The 20,344-nt window shown below is 42.0% G+C and overlaps 1 protein-coding gene across 1 annotated transcript in view; it reads right to left on the reverse strand.

The window, feature by feature from the left end:
• Window positions 1-684: 684 nt before the first annotated feature.
• Window positions 685-20,344, reverse strand: part of slc2a9l2 (solute carrier family 2 member 9, like 2) — a gene marked incomplete at both ends in the record, with an annotated part of 68,791 nt that continues 49,131 nt past the window's right edge. Inside the window, 2 exons of the mRNA XM_079748600.1 lie at window positions 685-945; window positions 8,753-8,880. Coding sequence (XP_079604726.1) covers window positions 685-945; window positions 8,753-8,880 — 389 coding nt within the window. The remainder of the gene's footprint in view (window positions 946-8,752; window positions 8,881-20,344) is intronic.

Below are 20,344 nucleotides of genomic sequence, written 5' to 3' on the forward strand. Positions count from 1 at the left end.
TAAGACATACAAAACACTGTACGTAACATACCCACTGCGGGGTCAGTGTGAATGGAAAGACATTTCCTTTTCAGGGGGAAGAGAAGCGGTTGTACAGTGATAGAGTTCATCAGGGGGATTCCTGTGCAGTGATCGAAAGAACACTCAAACTCACCACTGGAGTCAACACTGTTCCTAGAAAATAGAAACAGTAACTTCATTGACTTCATTGAATTCGCACTTGGTATGAAAGTATTTCTACAAAGGTGTATCATATAAGCACTAGTTTATTATGTCTATTTTTTTATGATGTATTACATCAATTGTATACAAACATACTGTATATCCCAACGCTTCTAAAAAGAAGTCATTAATTAATGAAATGCAATTTGCAACTTGTCACTTGCTGTCGTGTCAGGCTTCCCCTGATCTGCTCCAGTTTGCTATTAAAACCAGTAAGGACTGATACTGATACTTATGGATGAGGATAGAGTGATTGGCAGACATACTCTCCTACTGAACCCCACTGCGAGTACCGCAGCCACCCCCCGTGTGACGAAGCAGCATCTACAAGAATCAGGTTCAGCCGCCCCACAGTAAAATACTGACACAAAATGTTAAATAAGGACCTACGGTGCATTGCACATCCACAATAGATGTTTTAGAACCATGTCAAAGTCTATTATGCCGTATCGCTCCTTTAGGCTAGAAGTTGCTCTCCATCTCCGTGAATTTGCCTTTGGGGGACTCCTGTCCAGGCTGAATGGCGAGAGACAGCTCCCCTTGCAGCTCCAGCTCACGCATGTCTCCAGGACTCTGGACCAGCACCTTGTTGATCTTGGCGAAGCTCCGGCTGATTTCCACAAAGGTCTTGTTCTTGGTCTCGGGGAGCACGGCGTAAAGGTAAGCGGCGCCCAGGATGCAGACTCCCGCAAACACCAGGAAGGCGTACGTCTGCAGCGCAGCCTGGAAGACGAGAAGAAACACACACACACACACACACACACACACACACACACACACACACACACACACACACACACACACACACACACACACACACACACACACACACACACACACACACAGGGGTACAGTCAGACTCAAGATAGATCCATTCCTATGCTATCATTAAACTAAACACAGATTTCCTCTGTGATAAAGACGTAACCCAAAACCCATAAAGGTGAACTGCTACAAGCGTGCAGGGAGATTGTGATCCTACTCCTTAAGGTAACATCCCGTCAGGACTTGAATGACGTCATTTAAATTCAGGATGACAACGGCAGCCGCCATCAAGGGAAGGGGAATCTGCTTGTGTCTATTCTGTTGATACGTCGCCTTCCTTCATCTCCGAGTCCTTTTGATGATAACCGGGTCTTCCTTCTCCACACACAGAAACCCTTCCTTCTCATCCCCTTCCCGGGGCAAGTTCACAGAAGAAAAGCATCTCCAACTGAATCCTTAAGATGCTTAAGATCTGTTGGACTCTTTTGTAAACAGAAACCTACAACTTTTTTGGAAGAACCAAAAGAGTTGTTATAAAGTTAATGCCTGGATGATTATTTTGTTGCTAAACTGGGGAACAATAGCAAACAATATTAGCCTCAAAATGACTATAGTACAGTCAATTACTAATCTGTGCACTTTAAAAACACGCATTTGTCTAAAAGATTGACCAGCCACTTCCAAATTCTCTTTGAATTCACTTTGAACCATGATCAAAGAAAGATATAGGAGTTAGGCAGCCTCATTTCTAGGGTAGCAATAGATCCATGATTTGAGCCTTTTCCCCTAAATAAGACAACAAATACCTGTACCAGTTCCTCTTTTGTGGGAGGACAAATATTAAAGCCTGCCATGCCAATCATAGAGATTAGTGACCATGTTTAAAAATACCCAGATAGATGACCTCCAGATGGAGATTTAGAGAGAGAGAGAGAGAGAGAGAGAGAGAGAGAGAGAGATCGGGGTGGTGCCAGCGAGGGAGGGGGGGATGGGGGGGTGACCCCATGTATTGTGTCACAGACCAATAATCCCTCGCCATCAGTTGACAAATTCAGTCCCTGCGGAGTAAGGAATATTCCGTGGGGAACGACTTGCTCTTGTGATCGCAGTGGTAACGCCAGTGCTCCTGTTTGGCTGACAGTTTCCTGCCTTTCTTAATGAAAATTAGTGTGTGTGTATGTGTATGTGGCAAGCTGTCTTTGTTATGCAATGCTCCACTGTAGAGGTAGCAAAGAATGCCTTCGAGTACAACAAAATACAAAACTTCCCTGGCCTTTCTTTGCCAGTTGGGATCCTGCTTGGTAATGACTCAGGGGTGACAGGGCCTTTGGAAGCACGCCTCCTTCTCCACTAATCTACTACATTATGCAATCATGTTGGATTGAGGAAAATGAGAAAGTCACTGCTTTTAGGCAGGGTTAAGCTTTTGATCTGTTGGCACGCACGCACTCATGCACGCACGCACGCACGCACGCACACACACACACAGTGTTTCTCCTCCTCTTTCGTTTTTTTTCTCCCTTGTAACTAGTTCACATTACACTCTAAAGGTGATGGAGGAAATGTGAGGTAATGTGTTGATGGCAGCTATGCAGAGAGGAGGGAAACAACACAGAGGGAAAGGGAATCAGAGGAAAAGCGGGATAATGAAACGGTTCGTAATGCAGAACAGCTCTGGCAGCTCCGTGAAGAGCACAGAGAGGATGGCCAAGTGCAAATAGGAACAAGCCATCACCAGGGAACACTTTGTCACGGTCACTGGACTCTGGGGTCACTCTTACTCACCATCAATGGGACAACTGTGTGTGTGTGTGTGTGTGTGTGTGTGTGTGTGTGTACTTATATTATATATATACATATATATATCGAGATATATCTATATATATCTATGTGTGTGTGTGTGTGTGTGTGTTTGTGTGTGTGTGTTTGTGTGTGTGTGTGTTAGTGTGTGGGGGATTTGTAGGGTGTAAATGTGTGTGTGTGTGTGTGTGTGTGTGTGTGTGTGTGTGTGTGAGTGTGTGCGTTTGTGCGTGTGTGTGCGTCTGTGTGTGGCTGTGTTTTTGAGCACAAACTGTGTGGCCAAAGGGCTGCTTAACAGGAGATGAGCGAGGACTGTAATATAATCAATGCGGGACCGGGCTGATTCCAGTGTGGATGCCATATAGAATATATGTTTGCAGGCTTTAAAGGATGGATTAATCGAGGAAGGGTAAACACGGACGGCATGATGGGGATTTAAACACATACATTTACATATGTGAATAATGGTTTCCCAACATAATACATCTCTCAATTTCAGAGATGCACAAACAGACAGGCATTCAGAAAGTGGGCACAACACCTGGAAGTGCCTTCTTTATTATTACACTATACCCACTTTCATTCCCCATATCAAATAAAATTAACCCATAATTTGTCCTCAGTCTGTCTGGTAAAGTAGCAGCAGCATCACACATTACAACTACAAACCCTAATTTTCAAATTACCCCTCTAAGGATTTGTGTTCTGCCGATTTAGCAGGCAAAGCGACATTTTAGAAGTGTGATTGAGTTCTGAAGTGGACTGATTTCCACTGTCACTGAATGACCTTTGTTCCAGTAATGAGTTTGGTTAGGCTGGGGAAGCAGCTAGAAACTAGAGCGCCTACAATGTTCAGCACAACGGCTTGTCTCTCAGAAAACTGGGGCTTGTAATTCTTACAATACTCCATGTTCTCTTGATGTGACAAGGTGGCAAACAATTTCACTTGTCTTTCATTATTTCCGGATGCTTAGTGTGTTTCGGGAGATTGAATTGAAAAATAAAACCACTTCATACTTTCATGGTGATGTCCTCTCAAGAGCATTGGTGGCCTTGTCGGCCTCAACGCCCACAAGTCAATGTGGGTGAACGCCATTAACCAATCTTCAAATTAGGACATCAATTCCTTCTACAGTATGCCTTGAATGGAAGCCTCTGGAAGTGGCGGTTACACATTCTAATCCACTCCCGCTGCTACTTTTACATGGATTCAAATGTGACCTCTAATTGCCAATTTGGTTGAATTGGAGACACCGTGTCTCCATCCACTTGTCCTAGAGACATCGAGTGCCACCTACAGCGGCATGCAGCCATCCAATGAAAGGACCCATCCATCTCATCATTATGTCGTTTTACGCACTTGTTCCCAGCACGTGTGTGCAGAAGTGTGCGCCTCCACACATGCTCGTTGGCACACAAACACACACACACACGTGCACACGCACACACACACACACACATCAACACACACAGACACACATACACACAAACACACACACATGCGCACACACACACACACACACAAACCTTGCAAAGTCAAAGGTTTGGGACGTGGTTGTAGTCAATTACACCGGGTGTCTTCAGGAAACGAGAGTGATATGAAATATGTCATTAGTTTCCTGCGGTTTTCTTGACATTTTAAAATGAGGTTACGCATACCCTAGTGGCGCAGGGACCCTTCTGACAGTCAGCTAACAGTCCTGGCATGATTATAGCAGCTGAACACTGATTAGGCCTCACAGCTTAAGGAAGTATGCTTTTAGCTAGCCTGTCTCATGACAGCCGAGCACCACACACCATTGATGTGCCCGAATGCTTCAACAATTGGTTCCTTTCTTCTTTCTGTTTTACCACGTCAGGTCACAGCTTGAGTGACAGAGTTGATATGGAGGAAGAAAAATAATATGCATAGCAAAGACAATTTATGAGAGTTCTATACCATGTGTCAATGTGTCAAAGAAAGCATACAATCTCCAAAAGCCATATTGTGGATCACCTTTGATAAGCATCCATACGTTACAGGGTAGTGTCAAGGCAGAAGAACAATAGAAAATAGCAGGGACCTTGACCTTGACTTCTATAAAACTATACTAATACAATTCTAAGGAGGACAAACAATTACTAATTAGTATTCACTGCAGACAAATATGATTTTGTTTATCGCGGACGTGAACGCAGGATGGATTGAAGGTTTTCTTATAACTTCCTGGATATCAAATGTAAACTGGGAACGCTAGGTTGGATGTGAGGCATGTCAGGACGGGGGTCGGGCATTATTCAAGGTAACACGGCTAGCATTATTTTTTTTATGGTATCCTAAGAATTATATAAGACATATAAGGGCCTGCGTAACCTTGCTCCCAACTATATCACCGACCTCCTGGAGAGCTACACCCCTTCCCGCTCGCTGCGATCCTCATCAGCTGGTCTGCTCAAGGTGCCCAAGATGAACCTCAGCACCATGGTAGAGAGAGCGTTCTCCCACACAGCCCCAAAGCTATGCAACTCACTTCCAAATTACATCAGGCTGTGTGAATCCACTGCCCAGTTTAAAAAGGAACTGAAAACCTATCTCTTCAGACTAGCCTATGGACTATGATATGGCTTACATGGACTTTATATATTTTTGATAATTTATCTCCTTTATTGATATTTTCTCTCCCATTTGTTTTATCTTGAAGCGACCTTGGGTGTCCTGAAAGGTGTTTTAAATAAAATGTATTATTATTATAATATTTATAAGCATACTACCTTATGATGTTTTATAAATACCACGCAGAGGTGAACGATATGGCTCAGAGTTTGATTCAGATTACTCAGTGCATGAAATATTACCTTGACATTTCAGTCAATTCATCAAAAAATTGGATACCATTTTTTTATGGTATCCAATTCTTAGGATACCATAAAAAAAGAGCGTCCATGTTTACATGGTATAAGTGCTTCATACATATTCTTGGCAGACAGAGGAACATCTGAAAAACCCAGAGAGAGACGGCGAAAGCGAGAGCTTTACCTGAGCATGTATGTGGGTGTGCAATTACACAAAGTTTCAGATATAGTCGCGGAATTGGAGGGGAGCTTCAAGGTGCAGGAACGTGGCAATTCAATTAGTGAAAGTCCTTGGAAAGATACTTTGTACCACGCGTTCTGCAGTGGTCAGAGGTGGGGGGGGGGGGTGTTGAAGCCCCTGTTGAAGCCGTTGCATCTTTGTTGTGGATTGTTGATGTGTATATATATATATATATATATATATATATATGCATCGGCATCAACGTGAAAAAGGCTAGGTGAGAATAACAATTGTGTGCATTTAGCAAGTAGAGTTTTGGTCAAGGTTATCTCTTTCAATGGCTGTACGCATGTACAATGAATGACACGCACCATCTATCTTCATCCTGCTTTTGACCTGAGAAAGACCGGACCTGAGCAAGATCGAGGTTTCACTAAATCCCCATCAATAGCAAAGAGATTGAAGACCCTGCCCACACACACACACACACACACAGACACACAAACACACACACACATATATCGACACACAAACAGACGTTGGCAGATAATCAAGGTAAAAATGGTTGAGGAAAATCTAAGGAAACATCATTGGAGGAACTATATATATTTGTATATCTCTCGTGTTTTTTTTCCAATTTCTCACAATAGAGCTCAAATAAATACCCCCCAAACCCCACACACAGTCTGCTCGCAGTGTTTATAATTCCCCTATGGTGTATTAACCCTATGCCACAAAACTGCCTCTAATCCTCATTATTATAGCCAGCCATTCATTACACAGCAACCAATCCGAGCATGCTGTTCGCTTCTGTTCAGACGATTTAAAAAAGACTGGGATCTCTGAGAATTCAGAGTCAACGGTGGATTGGTGGGAAACTCCTTACGTTGCAATGCAATGGACTCTCTAACGGTAGGGATATGAGCGTTTTGAACACGGGCTTCATACATCAATGGTAATATGAACTGCTCTTCTAAAGAGGGAATATTCCTGTAGTATGAAGGAGGACACACAGAAGACACCATGGTGACAGGGCTTATACGAATATTCATGAAGAATGCATCTCACTCCATAGGGAGTATTAGTAATTTAAGAAGTATGAATAAAGGAATCCGGCAGTCTTCAAATACACCATGAATATGCTAATGATTTCAGAGGGGAACACAAACAAAACACATGCTCAGATACCACACAAATAAACACCATGCATACACGAGTGAGCGCACACACACACACACACACACACACACACACACACACACACACACACACACACACACACACACACACACACACACACACGCACACGCACCTACACACACATGTGGAGAAAACAATGTACAAAGGTTTGATGACACCTTATCTTTCGGTTGACCTTCCATAGCCAATGACCTTGAACTTCAGGCACAATAAGGACAATCGTTTAATTCCGAAGTTAATTTTTCCCCAGTCCAACTTCCTTTACTGAGATCGAGGGGTGGTGTGACCATATTGTGATTTTCGTGTGAATAACATCACCAAAAGAAAAAGCAATCACTCTGCCCTTGCAAGTGCATTACAGATCATCAAAAACACGCTAGCTGCTATACTTTAGTAATTACTACTGAGGTGGGGGGCGCTTATATAACGCTTGTAACTGCAATTCATGATGCTCCGGTGATCCTGGGGGGGATGAAATATATATATAAATAAACAATGGGAGGTATTATTTTGGAGATCGACTTAAAATTCCAGCATCTCCTCAAATAGATGCCTCATTATATTTGGCATGTCTGAAACCCCCCCCCCCCACACACACACACACACAAACACATCTTCCATGGCTCTCCCAAACGCAAGCGTGCTTGGTGCCCCAGCCCAGTAGACTGTCACATCAGTGACACGGGAGACGGCAGCACAGGACCCCATGCAGCCCCGCTCCAGGAGAACATCAACAGGGTCCAGCTACTACCTGGGTTAACGCCTCCCCCCATCCCGCGGTGGAGCGGAGACTAGAGAAACACTCGGCTTCACTACAACACCGCACGGTCTCTAGGGGGGATCCGTGGCTATATTTAGAAGCAAAGAGTTGGCATATATAACGCTAATCTTCCAGCCAAGCACGGGGAGAGCCAGCAGAGAACCCTATTAGTGAGGCAGGGACACGGTATTTCACGCATGCTTAGCAAGCCATTGGAGGGTTTTTCATGCTCCTCTAAATGTCTCTTCTTCCCGACATCCCATATTGCATTACATCCGTATTAACCTTAATGAGATGCGCACATGTGTTGGGACCGCGACTCAGTCATGCATGCTACAAAAGGTACTGGACCGACGGAAAATAAATGAAATAATCCTCCAGGAAAAGAAACCCATATATTTACTATAAGGTGATGCTGACACCTCGTCCACATGTCATCCATCTAGTTATGGTTAAAATACACTGTTGAAAAAGGGATGATATGATCAATTCAATTTAGATTTTTGTTACTAAAGAGAATAGGATGAAACAGGAGGGTCAGGAGGGGCGAAAGCAGGAACTGAGTTCAATGAGTGTGACTTAAGAAAAAAACCTGATATGATGGAAAAGGGAACGTCAGAACATAAGGGTAAAGGACAGAGTCCAATGATAGGATGTGTTGTGGTGTTGCCCTGCTCAGGGACAAAGCTGTTCTGTTGGAGATCAAACAGGCCCCCAGAGTAATAGAAATTATTCAATTTCCAAAACAAATAGGGTAACCTTGATGGCACTGCTGTTTTTGCAAATTACTCCACATTCCAAACATGGAGACATGTCAGGGCCAATATAATTTGAGTTCAAATGCTCTTGAAATTAATTGGTTAATAAACCGAACTTCATGAATCTAATGAAGCCCTGAATTAAAAACAAATAGGCACACTCATTGTCTCATTACATAGTGGAATAAAGTGAAATAGCATGCAGGCAGACAACAAACACACGGTCACACTTACTTGAATAAACGGGAACAAAAGGCCCACGGCAAAATTGGATAACCAATTTATGAGACCAGCAATCATGAAGGCAGCCGGCCGGTAGGACTGCTCAAAAAGCTCCCCGGTCAGGACGAACGGAATCCCACCTGGAAGAACAGGCAGGTCCAGACTGTCAGCCATGGCACACAGTCAGCACTCACACAATGGTTTTTCTGTATTAATAAAATACTAAAATACTAAGAAAAACAATTCAAATTAAAACCTTGTTTGTGTCATCGCTGTACTCCAACATCAAACCTAATATATATAATCAATGTATACATGATGGATATTATAAAACCATCCATAAATAAAACACTTATTCTTCTTTCACTTGGCAAGTTAACTGACTTAACAGTGCAATATAGTTTTGTCAGACACTATAAAAATGTCCCCCAGGGGGGCCCGTGCCCCACTCTAACCTGTCCCCTGGTGGCTACCCACCAGAGTCCCCCAGGGGGGTCCCATGCTCCACTCTAACCTGTCCCCTGGTGCTAACCCGCCAGAGTCCCCCAGGGGGGTCCCGTGCACCACTCTAACCTGTCCCCTGGTGCCTACCCACCAGAGTCCCCCAGGGGGGTCCCGTGCACCACTCTAACCTGTCCCCTGGCGTCGCGGTCAAACAGTGCTCCTCATTTGTACAAGAACCCAGGATGACATTTGGAAGCCGGTAGCTTATGACGTCAAACTAAGAGTTTGAGTTCAGCATTAAATTCTGCATGTGAAGGTCAGAGACAGCAAAGTTTTAACATGGTACATTAAATGACTTTGGAAGCATTTATCAGCAGCAAGGTTACTGTCCTGTTTGAATTGGTACAGGAGTTGGTCGATTTCCAGATCCACGCCAGCGATGTAAGGGGAACATTGTAGCACACAGAATGATGGCGATGGGAACAAGTAATATTTCCATTATAATGCCACTATAAGCCTTTATGAATACCCAATAAATAATTGTGCATTTCTGGCCTGAGCTAAAACTTACAGCCTTGAAAATCTGTATTTCAGCACAGCAATAGTTATGTATGGTTTGACATAGGCAGTCTAAGTACACAGCAATAAAAAAAAAAGGGCTTTATCTGATGGAATTGATAGAGCTGATCTCCTTTCCCCATGACAGAATAAGAAAGGACAGATAAATGTTTTGTATGCACGTCCAGTTTAGCTCATGTCTAGGATAATCCAAGGAGAACCGTGGACAGTAGGGATTTCATCGGAAGCCTGCCTCCATTGTCAGTCTGGGTGGTCTCAGACACCTCACTGTCGTCCGTCATGTTGTAACACAGCCTGCCATTAAACAAGCCTCGGATCTTTTTCACATTCAGAGGCTGAATAAAGAGCTGATGCAGTTACCAATTGGGGTGTGTTAATAAGGGTCAGCTCTGTTTATGTCCGATAGCTAAGGTCTGTAGGTCTCGAGGTCTCATTCCAAGAGCATTGTCACGCTCTTTAATGAGAACATGACCATCGGGCCAAAGTACTTGGCAAAACGCCGTTTTCTACTCATTTTTATACTGCAGTTGTTCAGCTTTAGTCCTAAGGGAGCTTAGATCTTCTCGCATGAAGTTAATTCAACCACACAGGAAAGATTTGGGGTTAACACTCAGCTAATATGAACATCAATACTTTCTGACGTTGATAATTAAAGCAACGTGTGATTGGTTTTGAAATTAAATACTGACTCATTCCCTTGAGTCTTGTCACCAAGCCAAGATTATAATTTCATCATCATTAGACAGTGAGAGCCTTGTTGGATTTTAGAAGAACAAGGCTAGCTCAGACAAAAAGAAAAGAGTGTGATTGGCCCTTACAAGCCATTTAAAACTCTGCCCTGCCTTGTTTCTCATCGTGACTTTACAGGTGGGAGTCACCAGCCAGATGAACACAATCTGTCAAGCATTTGGAAATGCAGATTATAGTTATATTTCCTAATCTCTTATAGAAAGCGCTATTTAAACTTTAATAGGTCACAGACAATTGGCACAGATATAAAGGGTGTCATTGTTATCATGTGTAATTATTAATTACCCATAACCACATGATATCTTTGAACAGACTCCTTACTCAGTTGAACCCGGTAAAATTCATTATATGCATTGCGAACAACATTTAAATGAATTTTTAATATGGTCAAATGAACAAACACAAATGACTGATATCCCCCACTTATCTTGCATGTAAAAGGATGGTGTAAAAAAACCTGTGTGTACGTGTGTCTCCTAGCAGTGTGTGAGCATGTGTCTCCAAGCAGTGTGTTAGGGTTAGCAGTGTCTCTTAGCAGTGTGTGATTGTGTCTCCTAGCAGTGTGTGATTGTGTGTCTCCTAGCAGTGTGTGAGTGTGTCTCTCCTAGCAGTGTGTGTGTCTCCTTTCAGTGTGTGACGTGTCTCCTAGCAGTGTGTGAGTGTGTCTCCTAGCAGTGTGTGAGTGTGTGTCTCCTAGCAGTGTGTGGGTGTGTGTCTCCTATAGTGTGTGAGCGTGTCTCTCCTATAGTGTGTAAGTGTGTGTCTCCTAGAAGTGTGTGGCTCCTAGCAGTGTGTGGCCTGTCTCAGCAGCGCCTCCTGGTAAGTGACATGTGTCTCAGGGTCACAGCAGAGCAACACTGCGGCGTAACTCTCCACCTCCCTCCCCTTGAGCTCTTCGGCGGAGACTGATGACAGCCCTGAATACACTGCAGGTACAGTCTCTTTATTATTCAACTGCGTACATCTATAGAATCCGTACGACTATTTCCATAGTAAAAGTGATCAATTGAACCCAAGCTCAAACACCAAAGAGTTTTTAACCAAGCAGGTTTCCACTATCTACAAATAGATAGTGGAAAACTATCTATTTGTAGATAGTTTATTATTCCATGTCTAAGTTATTTTTCCATGTCTGAGCAAAATGACTTGGCCTAATAATATATTTGCATCGATAACAGCAGAATTGTGATACTGAATACAGAGAACTCTTTGTTCGGAGAGATAACCACGCACACGCATACAATGTTTTTTAAACAGATCCTCTGTATTAGAAGTGGCTATTGTTTGAAACTAATCTCTAGGGAGCATCCTTTTATAAGAGATGTGGCTCCATGCATTTTATGGCGCTATAATTCTCTGAGAAGAGATTAAATTATCACTTCCTGCCTGCATTTCATGGTAAGTGGAAGATATAAAAGTTTTACACTTACTATTGTTCATTGATAGAATAGCCTATACAGATGAATATTGCAGGACAGAGTTTGTCTGGTGACGACGTGGGTTTGTGTGTGACATTTGAGCTTCAACGCACTGGGGCTTCTGCATACAATGTTTGTGCATTTCAATGCAATCAGAGAAACACAATTTCCATCATTTAAACGCTTTATTGACAGGATAATGCCATTCTGGAGAATTGATAAGCACTTTTCAGCATCACCTCATCATTGCGCTTGGTTCTAGACCCATCTCTCTCCAAAGCCTCCTGCCTAACTAGCACTAGACTTGCACTGCTACTCTCTCCAACTATCCAGAGAACAGAGTAAGAGCCCAGTACCCTTTTCAGTTGACTGATATACACCATCAAAGGTTTGAGGTCACCTGTTGAAAACCTTTTTTTTCCTAAATTGTATACATTATTCAAATATAAATGTCCAATAGATGTTGTGAACTTGCAGGTGGCTCTGAACAAGTGGGCTCCTCTCATCCATTTCTCAGTAATACTGTGTCACTAGCAATGCTCTGCACCTTCAAAAAGAATAACTGCAAGAGCACAACATATTTTTGAATTTACGATTATTATAATACAGTTCAGAACTCTCCGGACCTATTCAAAGAACAGAGCGAGAGCACAATACTATCTTCAGTTAACTGACACGCTACCCATCCAAAGTTAAAATAGCCCTTTAACCAACACAAACATTTAATTACAGACCTTTCAACAATACAGGCGCCCGGATAGTGTGACTCATATGGGTTATCGTATGTGGCGTGCACTCAAAATGAAGAAAGGAGACGTTGCCTCAATCGTTTTAACAATACAATTATTAGCTCAATCTATCAGCTCACTGACTGCAATTTTCAACAAAAGGCATGTATTGTAAAACAATATTGATCACAATAACTCAACCAGATATGTCAATTATGCCACAAATGTATTTGAGACAACCAATTCTATTATTGATTGTTCAGTTTCTTGGCAGCTTTAACAATGGGGACGATGTTAGCGAGCATGTTTCTATTCATCACTGACTAACCATGCATGAAAACCTTTTGTTGATATCTGCAGCAAGGGGTTTTTCCTTATTTTTTCTCCCTCTCCCTCTCTGCTCCACCCTTCCTCTATTTCCAACCATCCGACTTCAAGCGGCGGTTATGCTTGACAATTTGCATTTAACGAACAATCGCGCCACAGCAGCTAGAAACACTGGCCTGGACTGCTTCTAAGTTCAGTAGCCTGACAGAGGGCCATTTCTCTTTTTTTATTATCTGCAGGTCATTAAGCAGGCCTGGCCACCAGGAAAGCTCCCGGTGCTCCCGAAGGCCAGCCCGGGGCTGGTGTCAGTACAAAGACATCACTGCTTCCTTCAATTCACTGGATGGATTGTCTAAAGTTTCTCATAAGTTTTCTGGCACTATATAAACACCACACATGCACGCACGTAGACAGGCAGGCAGGCAGGCAGGCACACAAAGCACCTGCAGAGATTAAAGTGCAACTGAGTGAGAAAATAGGTACTTTCCCGTCTGGCTATGACAAACGACGCACTTGGTATACAAACCTACTACGCACTTGGTATATCCCTGTTACTTACAGGGATATCGGAGAGGCATTTGAGATTCTGGGCAAAGATGATGATTTCTCAAAGCACACAGCAAGACTATATGTTGTGATCGATCTTTGTTTATTTTCACATCCGTGTCCAATTATTCAGCCTCTCCCCTTTGGTTTGAGTGTTCATCACACTGCACTGGTATTCAACATAAAATGATAAATCATAGGCATCAAGAAAAAAGGTTTATCCTACCAAACCCTTAAAAGATCATAAATTTAAACATATTTTGGGGGGAATGAATGTTGTTGTTACTTCAGAGAAAAGTGGATGTCCAATCTGTTTCCCATCAGTGTGCATCACAGTGGGTTATTCCAGTACTGTTACACGCTGTGTTCTGGGTAATCTCCTCTCCCCTGAGGAGCTGCTTGTTCAAAAACTAAATAATGCCTCAAACTAAAACAAGTTTGACACAACTGACAAATTTACAACCAATCATTGTAGAAATCCACAGAGCATATTTTATGACAAATATTTCCCTATTGTACTTGTACCTGTGTAATGTCTATGTATATTCTATTATTTTATTACAGCTACATCAGAGTTGCAAGAGAAATAGTGGACCGTCTTTTAATACAGGCAGCTATAAAATAACAAACTATTATCCCTAAATTATCCCTGAGCTGTAAAAAAATCATTTGGACATCTCCATCCTAGCAGCCCCTGACATCACCTGCTTTTCAAAACAGTGGTACAACCTGCTGCTAGTAAACAGGGACGTAGGTTTGAAAAATAATGTGTTGGTTGCGCTCGGCTAGTTTCAACTGAATTAAGCGTTTACTCATCGCTGAGAAGTTCTCAACTGCTGATTTGATTTTGTAAACAGTTTCTGATTTCTAATTCTATCTCTAGAAAAATTACAGAGGTCCGGACCTCGTCACCCCTATAGCTGGCTATGGGCATGCCTCTAACTCCAGGCCTGGTCTGCTATATAGCTTATCTCTTCCCTCTATAATCTCCCAAGACTTCCTCTTATACATGACCCTTATACCCTCTACCTCCCCCTGAACAAACGTGGACAATGCATATTTATAATGATGAGGAGCAAGCACAAAGGGACTCATTTATGACTCCATTTCTTATTACAGTATAGTACAGTAAGCTCAGGCAAAGTATAAAGGTCTGAAGGGATGTTTAAGCCATCAAGTTACATTTTATTGTATGGGAACTGTAACACTATTTAAACTATACTTTAACAAGAGTAAGAAAAGTGGTTGGCAATTTAACTGTAGATGATGGACCTGTATAATGTGTTAGCTCATCAGTCAAATAAAGTAACAGTTAACTTATAATCTTGTTACCATTCATTTATATTAATTAATCAAGTAATAATCATTATTATATTAACCATTACCCTCACAATATTGCCATATGCATATATGCATACCTTAGTTAACTCTTTGACCATACATTTTAAGGATGTTTTAATTTGGGCTTAATGTATTAATTCATCCTTACTAGACTAAAATGTCTCTCCCTGCTGACCCAGTTTCCTTTTAATACCCCAGAGAGCATTTCTCATGTTTCTGGATTTAATATTTCCCATTATCACTCCAAATGACTTCACCATGACTCTTCAATTGAGTCTGGTCTCAGAAAATAGAACAGAACATTGTGCTGGCACCATCTCATTTCCAATGCTGCCATTTACACAGGGGGAACTTTAATACCGAAACAAGGAACACGGCAGCTCCCAAAGCTCCAAAAATCACCCAGCCAAAATGTTACTTTGTTCCTCAAAGTCAATCATAAAGCCAGCTCATGAGGAAATACCAACAAGAAACAAAACAAGGATCAGGTAGCCCTGAAGTGGCTTACAAAAAAACGTACTTTAATGAAAAACAGATTACAAGGGGGTCCAAAGCACATTTATGTTAACGTGGGAACATACATAGTGTTTCGCCTCTAATTGGTTGGGCTGTGATCACTAACAGGAGCTTATAGCATGGATTTGGATGGAGCAGGGTACCCTTACCAAGAAAAGGCAAGACTCTTGGCGCTGGCAGCACTGATACAGTGTGAAAAGACAGTAGCCAATGAAAGGAGAGAAACTTATGAAGGAAACCAACAATCTGACAGCCTACCAGGGCACAATGAGCAGTAGGGTGAGCGTGGGTTCAGATGGCATTAAAGGCATCCAGAAGTGGTCGCAGCAGCAATTGAGACACCATAATAACTTAAGCCTTTCCGCATGGATTAGGAGAACAGCTATTTTCATAAGGCTGTGTTGTATGGCCGGTTGATAAGAGATATTTGAATTCTCAAATTTAAAACTAGTAATAAAGAACAGAGGCATGGGCCTTATGCATCAGGAGCCAATTTAAAATCCTCCTCTAGAGAAGGTGTCACTTTCTGGCATATTCCATGTTATTTATTTTTTATACAAAACAAAACACGAGTGCCCCTGCTTCTAATTCATGGCACTGAAAACACACAAGAGTAGAACACAATGAGCAGCTCATCCTTTTGCTGAGCGCTAACCAAAATGCAAACCGTACTAAATACTAATTAAAAAAGAGCGGAGAGGACAATGGAAGATCCTCCTGTGTGTGTGTTTTTGTGTTGCAAGTGTGTGTACATGGGAAACCGAGAGAGAAACACTAAATGGAAAAAGTATTTCAACAATCACATTTGGGAAATGATTGTTGGTTCAAACTCTGTCGCACATTTTCTATCATACCTCATCTGAAAGGAATCGATTCAACAAATTGTGGTGTATTGTGGAGAAATAGATTGAATGAGTCAGACCGGCATATAACTGCACTGATTGTAATGAGCGTTGTATTTTCAAACCAATGATCTATAAGACCTGTTGAACAATGCCACTATACAGCCTTCAGTGTCATGCAATAGAAGACAATGACCAGAGAAAACATATGGGCCTGCCATTATTTCCTTTCATAGCTCATGATCATGGATCACATAACGACACAAGCCTCTTATTTGTGCACTAAAGTCGCTATACGACTATGTGTTTCTGTGTGTGTGTGTGTGTGTGTGTGTATATACATTAATTTGATTTGATTATTTTTCTTTTTTGCCTTCCAACCTTTTAAGCAGTGAAGTCGAAGTTATTTTCTTGCTTTCTAGTATGCTTAAAAGGTCCATGCAATTAATGCAAAACACATAGGAGGGAGGCCGCCGTCTCATTGCTTCTCTTTTGCAGGTGATTCTGTGTCAGCTGTCCTCACTGCAATTTCATACAAGACTAAGGAGTGTTTTCATAACTTGACCAAAACCAGGCTCCACTACTGCAGCTGCATTTGATAACCGGATGAGCCAAACACACACACTCACATCCAACACTATGCCGGAAAATCCATTTATTGTTAGTTGGTGTTTGCGATTTAGTGTCAGAGAACATTTTAACCCAATGTTATATTTCCATTAAGGAAGATTTTGAATGGAAGAATAATCGTTATTCCCTTCTGATATAATTATAGTGCACCCTAGCACCATTAGAATTCCATTATAACGCCATACAATGAAACATCTCCCCAACATGTTTACACAGCAATTAAAATGGATCATCTTCTCAAGCTTTAGAAATTACCACAAATGGAAACAATCTCTACACTAGCCTTTCTAGTTGGCTACCTCTATAAATAACTGTTTAATTCTAAAGAAACCAGAGAAACGAACCTAAAAGCAGGCCGGGACACGCGCCCCCAAGCAGAGAGATGTCCCAATTAACCACTCATGAACCCCTATGTTACAGGGGAGTTCCACTCAATCGGGTACTTGGATCTAGTAAGGTTGGTACATTTTCGCATTGAAAAGCGAATTGTTTGCATTTGATTCGAAAGCTGGCGTAGGCAAGTGCTTCTGTCTACACTAATAGTTGTCCTTACAGCGTGTATGCTGAACAAAAAGAGAGTGTTTACCATAAGCACAATTTATATATAAAAATTGATGATGGCTTAAGGATATGGAAACTTTTAACAGCTCCTGTCACGGATGTCAGCTGTCAAACAATTGTTAGACCAATTCTCCAGTATCTTGACTGAATCCTCAAGTGACAGGGCATTGAATTGGCCCCTGTATGTGCATCTGTATTTTCAACTTTGACAGCTTTCCCCATGTGGACTGAAAAACTCACCTATCCAAAGACACTCAAGGTATAATGTGAAGCAGCTCACCATCTTCTCCCAGCGGAGGGATATCTCTTGTCTGTACATTAGGGCGCATGGCCACTCAGTATTGTCGCCATAGCACTTTCATTAGTATAAAATCCAGACCAATTCTTTTCATCAAATATGATTGACACATGTTGAGCAAGACTTTAGGCTTTGGTGATTTTGTGCCAGCAGACGTAATGTGTCAATGTGTCTGGTGTCGATGTAGCTGTGTGTGTGGATCTGAATGTCAGAATTAATGCTGGGAAATGATTAATTTTTTTAATCGCGATTAATCGCATAGAATTGGTGAATTAACTCGCGATTAATCACTTTTTAAATTCTATTGTAAATCCACTCCAATCGAAGTTAAATGAGATTATCAAATGGAATGACACATTATCATTCATTCCAAATGTACTTAATAAGCAAAAACTAGACCAAGTGATCTTGAAGGAGTTTTATTAACTCACTCAGGGTCAGGGCCCTATTTTAACGGTCTGAAACGCAAGTGTGAAGCACCAAACGCAAGTAGCTTTGTGGGCGGTTCTATGGCGATGTTGCTATTTTACCGCCGGATAAATGACTCTTGAAAATCTAAAAAGGGTTGGTCTGAAGTAGACTGTTGGTCCCGTAGGTGTGGTTTGGGTGTAACGTGCAATAAACCAATGAGAGTGCCATCTCCCATCCCCTTTAAGAGCCATGAGCACATTTGAATCTGATGAGTTGATATTTTGACAGCGCATTTGCAGTCTCCGATGAGACAGATGCATGATTACATGAATTTCAAACTTCAAATGGCTCAGTTTATGGCCGAATAATATGGCCTAATTCACACTTGGAATAGCGTTTTCTTCCACAACTTCAGAAATCCTTAAATAAATAATAAAAAAAAGAGTCCTCAAATAAATTTTGGCAAAGAAAACTTAACACACATATGATATGCGGTAACTGTGGTTCTATTTAATGATATACACAATAGGCTACATTAACAAAAGTTGTTTCTTACCAGTATTGTATGCATTATCGTTATCGACTTGTGTTCTTAATATGCATTTGTCCCCCCGTTAATATACATTGCCATGGACTGTATTATGCAGTACGTGTTTAGTTTGCGTGTGTTTAAACAGATGGATGCACAAGCGCGCCCGCATTCATTCATTATTTTAAACATACACACACTCACTCGCGGTAAAACTCACTCGCGGTTTTCTCACGATCAAATACTCATTCCTAAAAGTTATGGGCTTGTACATGATGTCTGTGTTAAGAAAATATGTGTTTGCTGTACAGTGTTTGCAGATGCATTGATTTAAAAGTACAACTTATTACCGCTGTATCAGCTGTTCTTTCCCAAATAATTTACCAAGAATGTGTGGCTAGGTAGATGAGAGAAGCAAAGTGTATGTGCGAGGTGCACAAGCAACATTATGCATGCACCCTTAAAATAGCATCTGAACAATGCCCCACTGCCTTTAAACCAGGTATTTTCTGGTTTGTGGCAGAATTGTTTTCTGAAACTGCAAAATAGCGCCAGAACACGCCTCCTCCTTTCGCCGAACCGCCCCTTGGGGCGCAAAATCATTCCCTAATTTACCGACACGTGGCGGTGGAGGGAAAAGAACGCTCTGCGCCAGTTGCAAACTAGCAACTACACATGCGTCAGTGTAGAAAGCCAATTGCACTGGATGCAAGATAGGGCCCTCGGTGTGGGTTGAATATGAAACTTATGGAACACCACAGATTTGGGAATTGTAAATAGGCTATCACTTACTGCAATTGTAGCAGGCAGTCACTTACTGCAAGTGTAATTTAATGTAAAGTTAGTGGAACTAAAAACAAAAATGATTTCTGATATGAATGTTGACATTCTGTGGGCAAAACCTTTCAGAATCAAAGTAAAAAAAGAAAAGTGAATGTGCGTAAATGCGTCAATTTGTATTAATCACGTTAAAATAAGATTGCGTTAAGGCGTAATTAACGCGTAACTTGCCCAGGCCTAGTCGGAATGTGTGACAGAGAGACGGCGTACACAGGAGGGATCTTATCCTGGCTCTCCCGCCCAGAAGCCATTGTTTGCGGCTGTTTATTTCCACTCACTAAAAATCCATAAAATCCATGGTGGAAGGTCAAAGTTCATTAGTCACCCACCACCGCCAGCGCCTTTTGGAAGGGAACAGGGCTCCATAACGGCCCCACATCTGCAGCCATTGGACTAGAGCATTCCCTTAATCAGCGACTTAAAGGCTGAAATGAAGCGCTTGGACCCTGGCTTGACTACATTGTGGTCAACATGGCATTCAGCCTTCCATCAATACAACCACCGGTGTGTGTGTGTATGTGTGTGTGTGTGTGTGCATGTGTGTGTGTGTGTGTGTGTCCGAGATATAATCCCCATTGCAGTTCTTCTGAGTTCAAACATTCGGGCAAATAAAGCACAAAATTGTGTTTTACTACCCTAGGAGTACAATTACCTGAGCTTGCCAAGTTAATACGCTGTGGTCCATCCACACACACGCGCACGCCCGTGTGTGTGTGTGTGTGTGTGTATGTGTGTGCATGCACCTTAAAGGATAACTTTGTGATTTTCAACATGGACCCCGTTTTCCCATCATTTATGGCCTACAGGCGCTTTCACATCTGTAGCTCGGTAGACTCTGCCCTAT

Source organism: Pollachius pollachius (assembly GCF_949987615.1).
Source record: "Pollachius pollachius genome assembly, chromosome: 12".
NCBI lineage: Eukaryota > Metazoa > Chordata > Actinopteri > Gadiformes > Gadidae > Pollachius > Pollachius pollachius.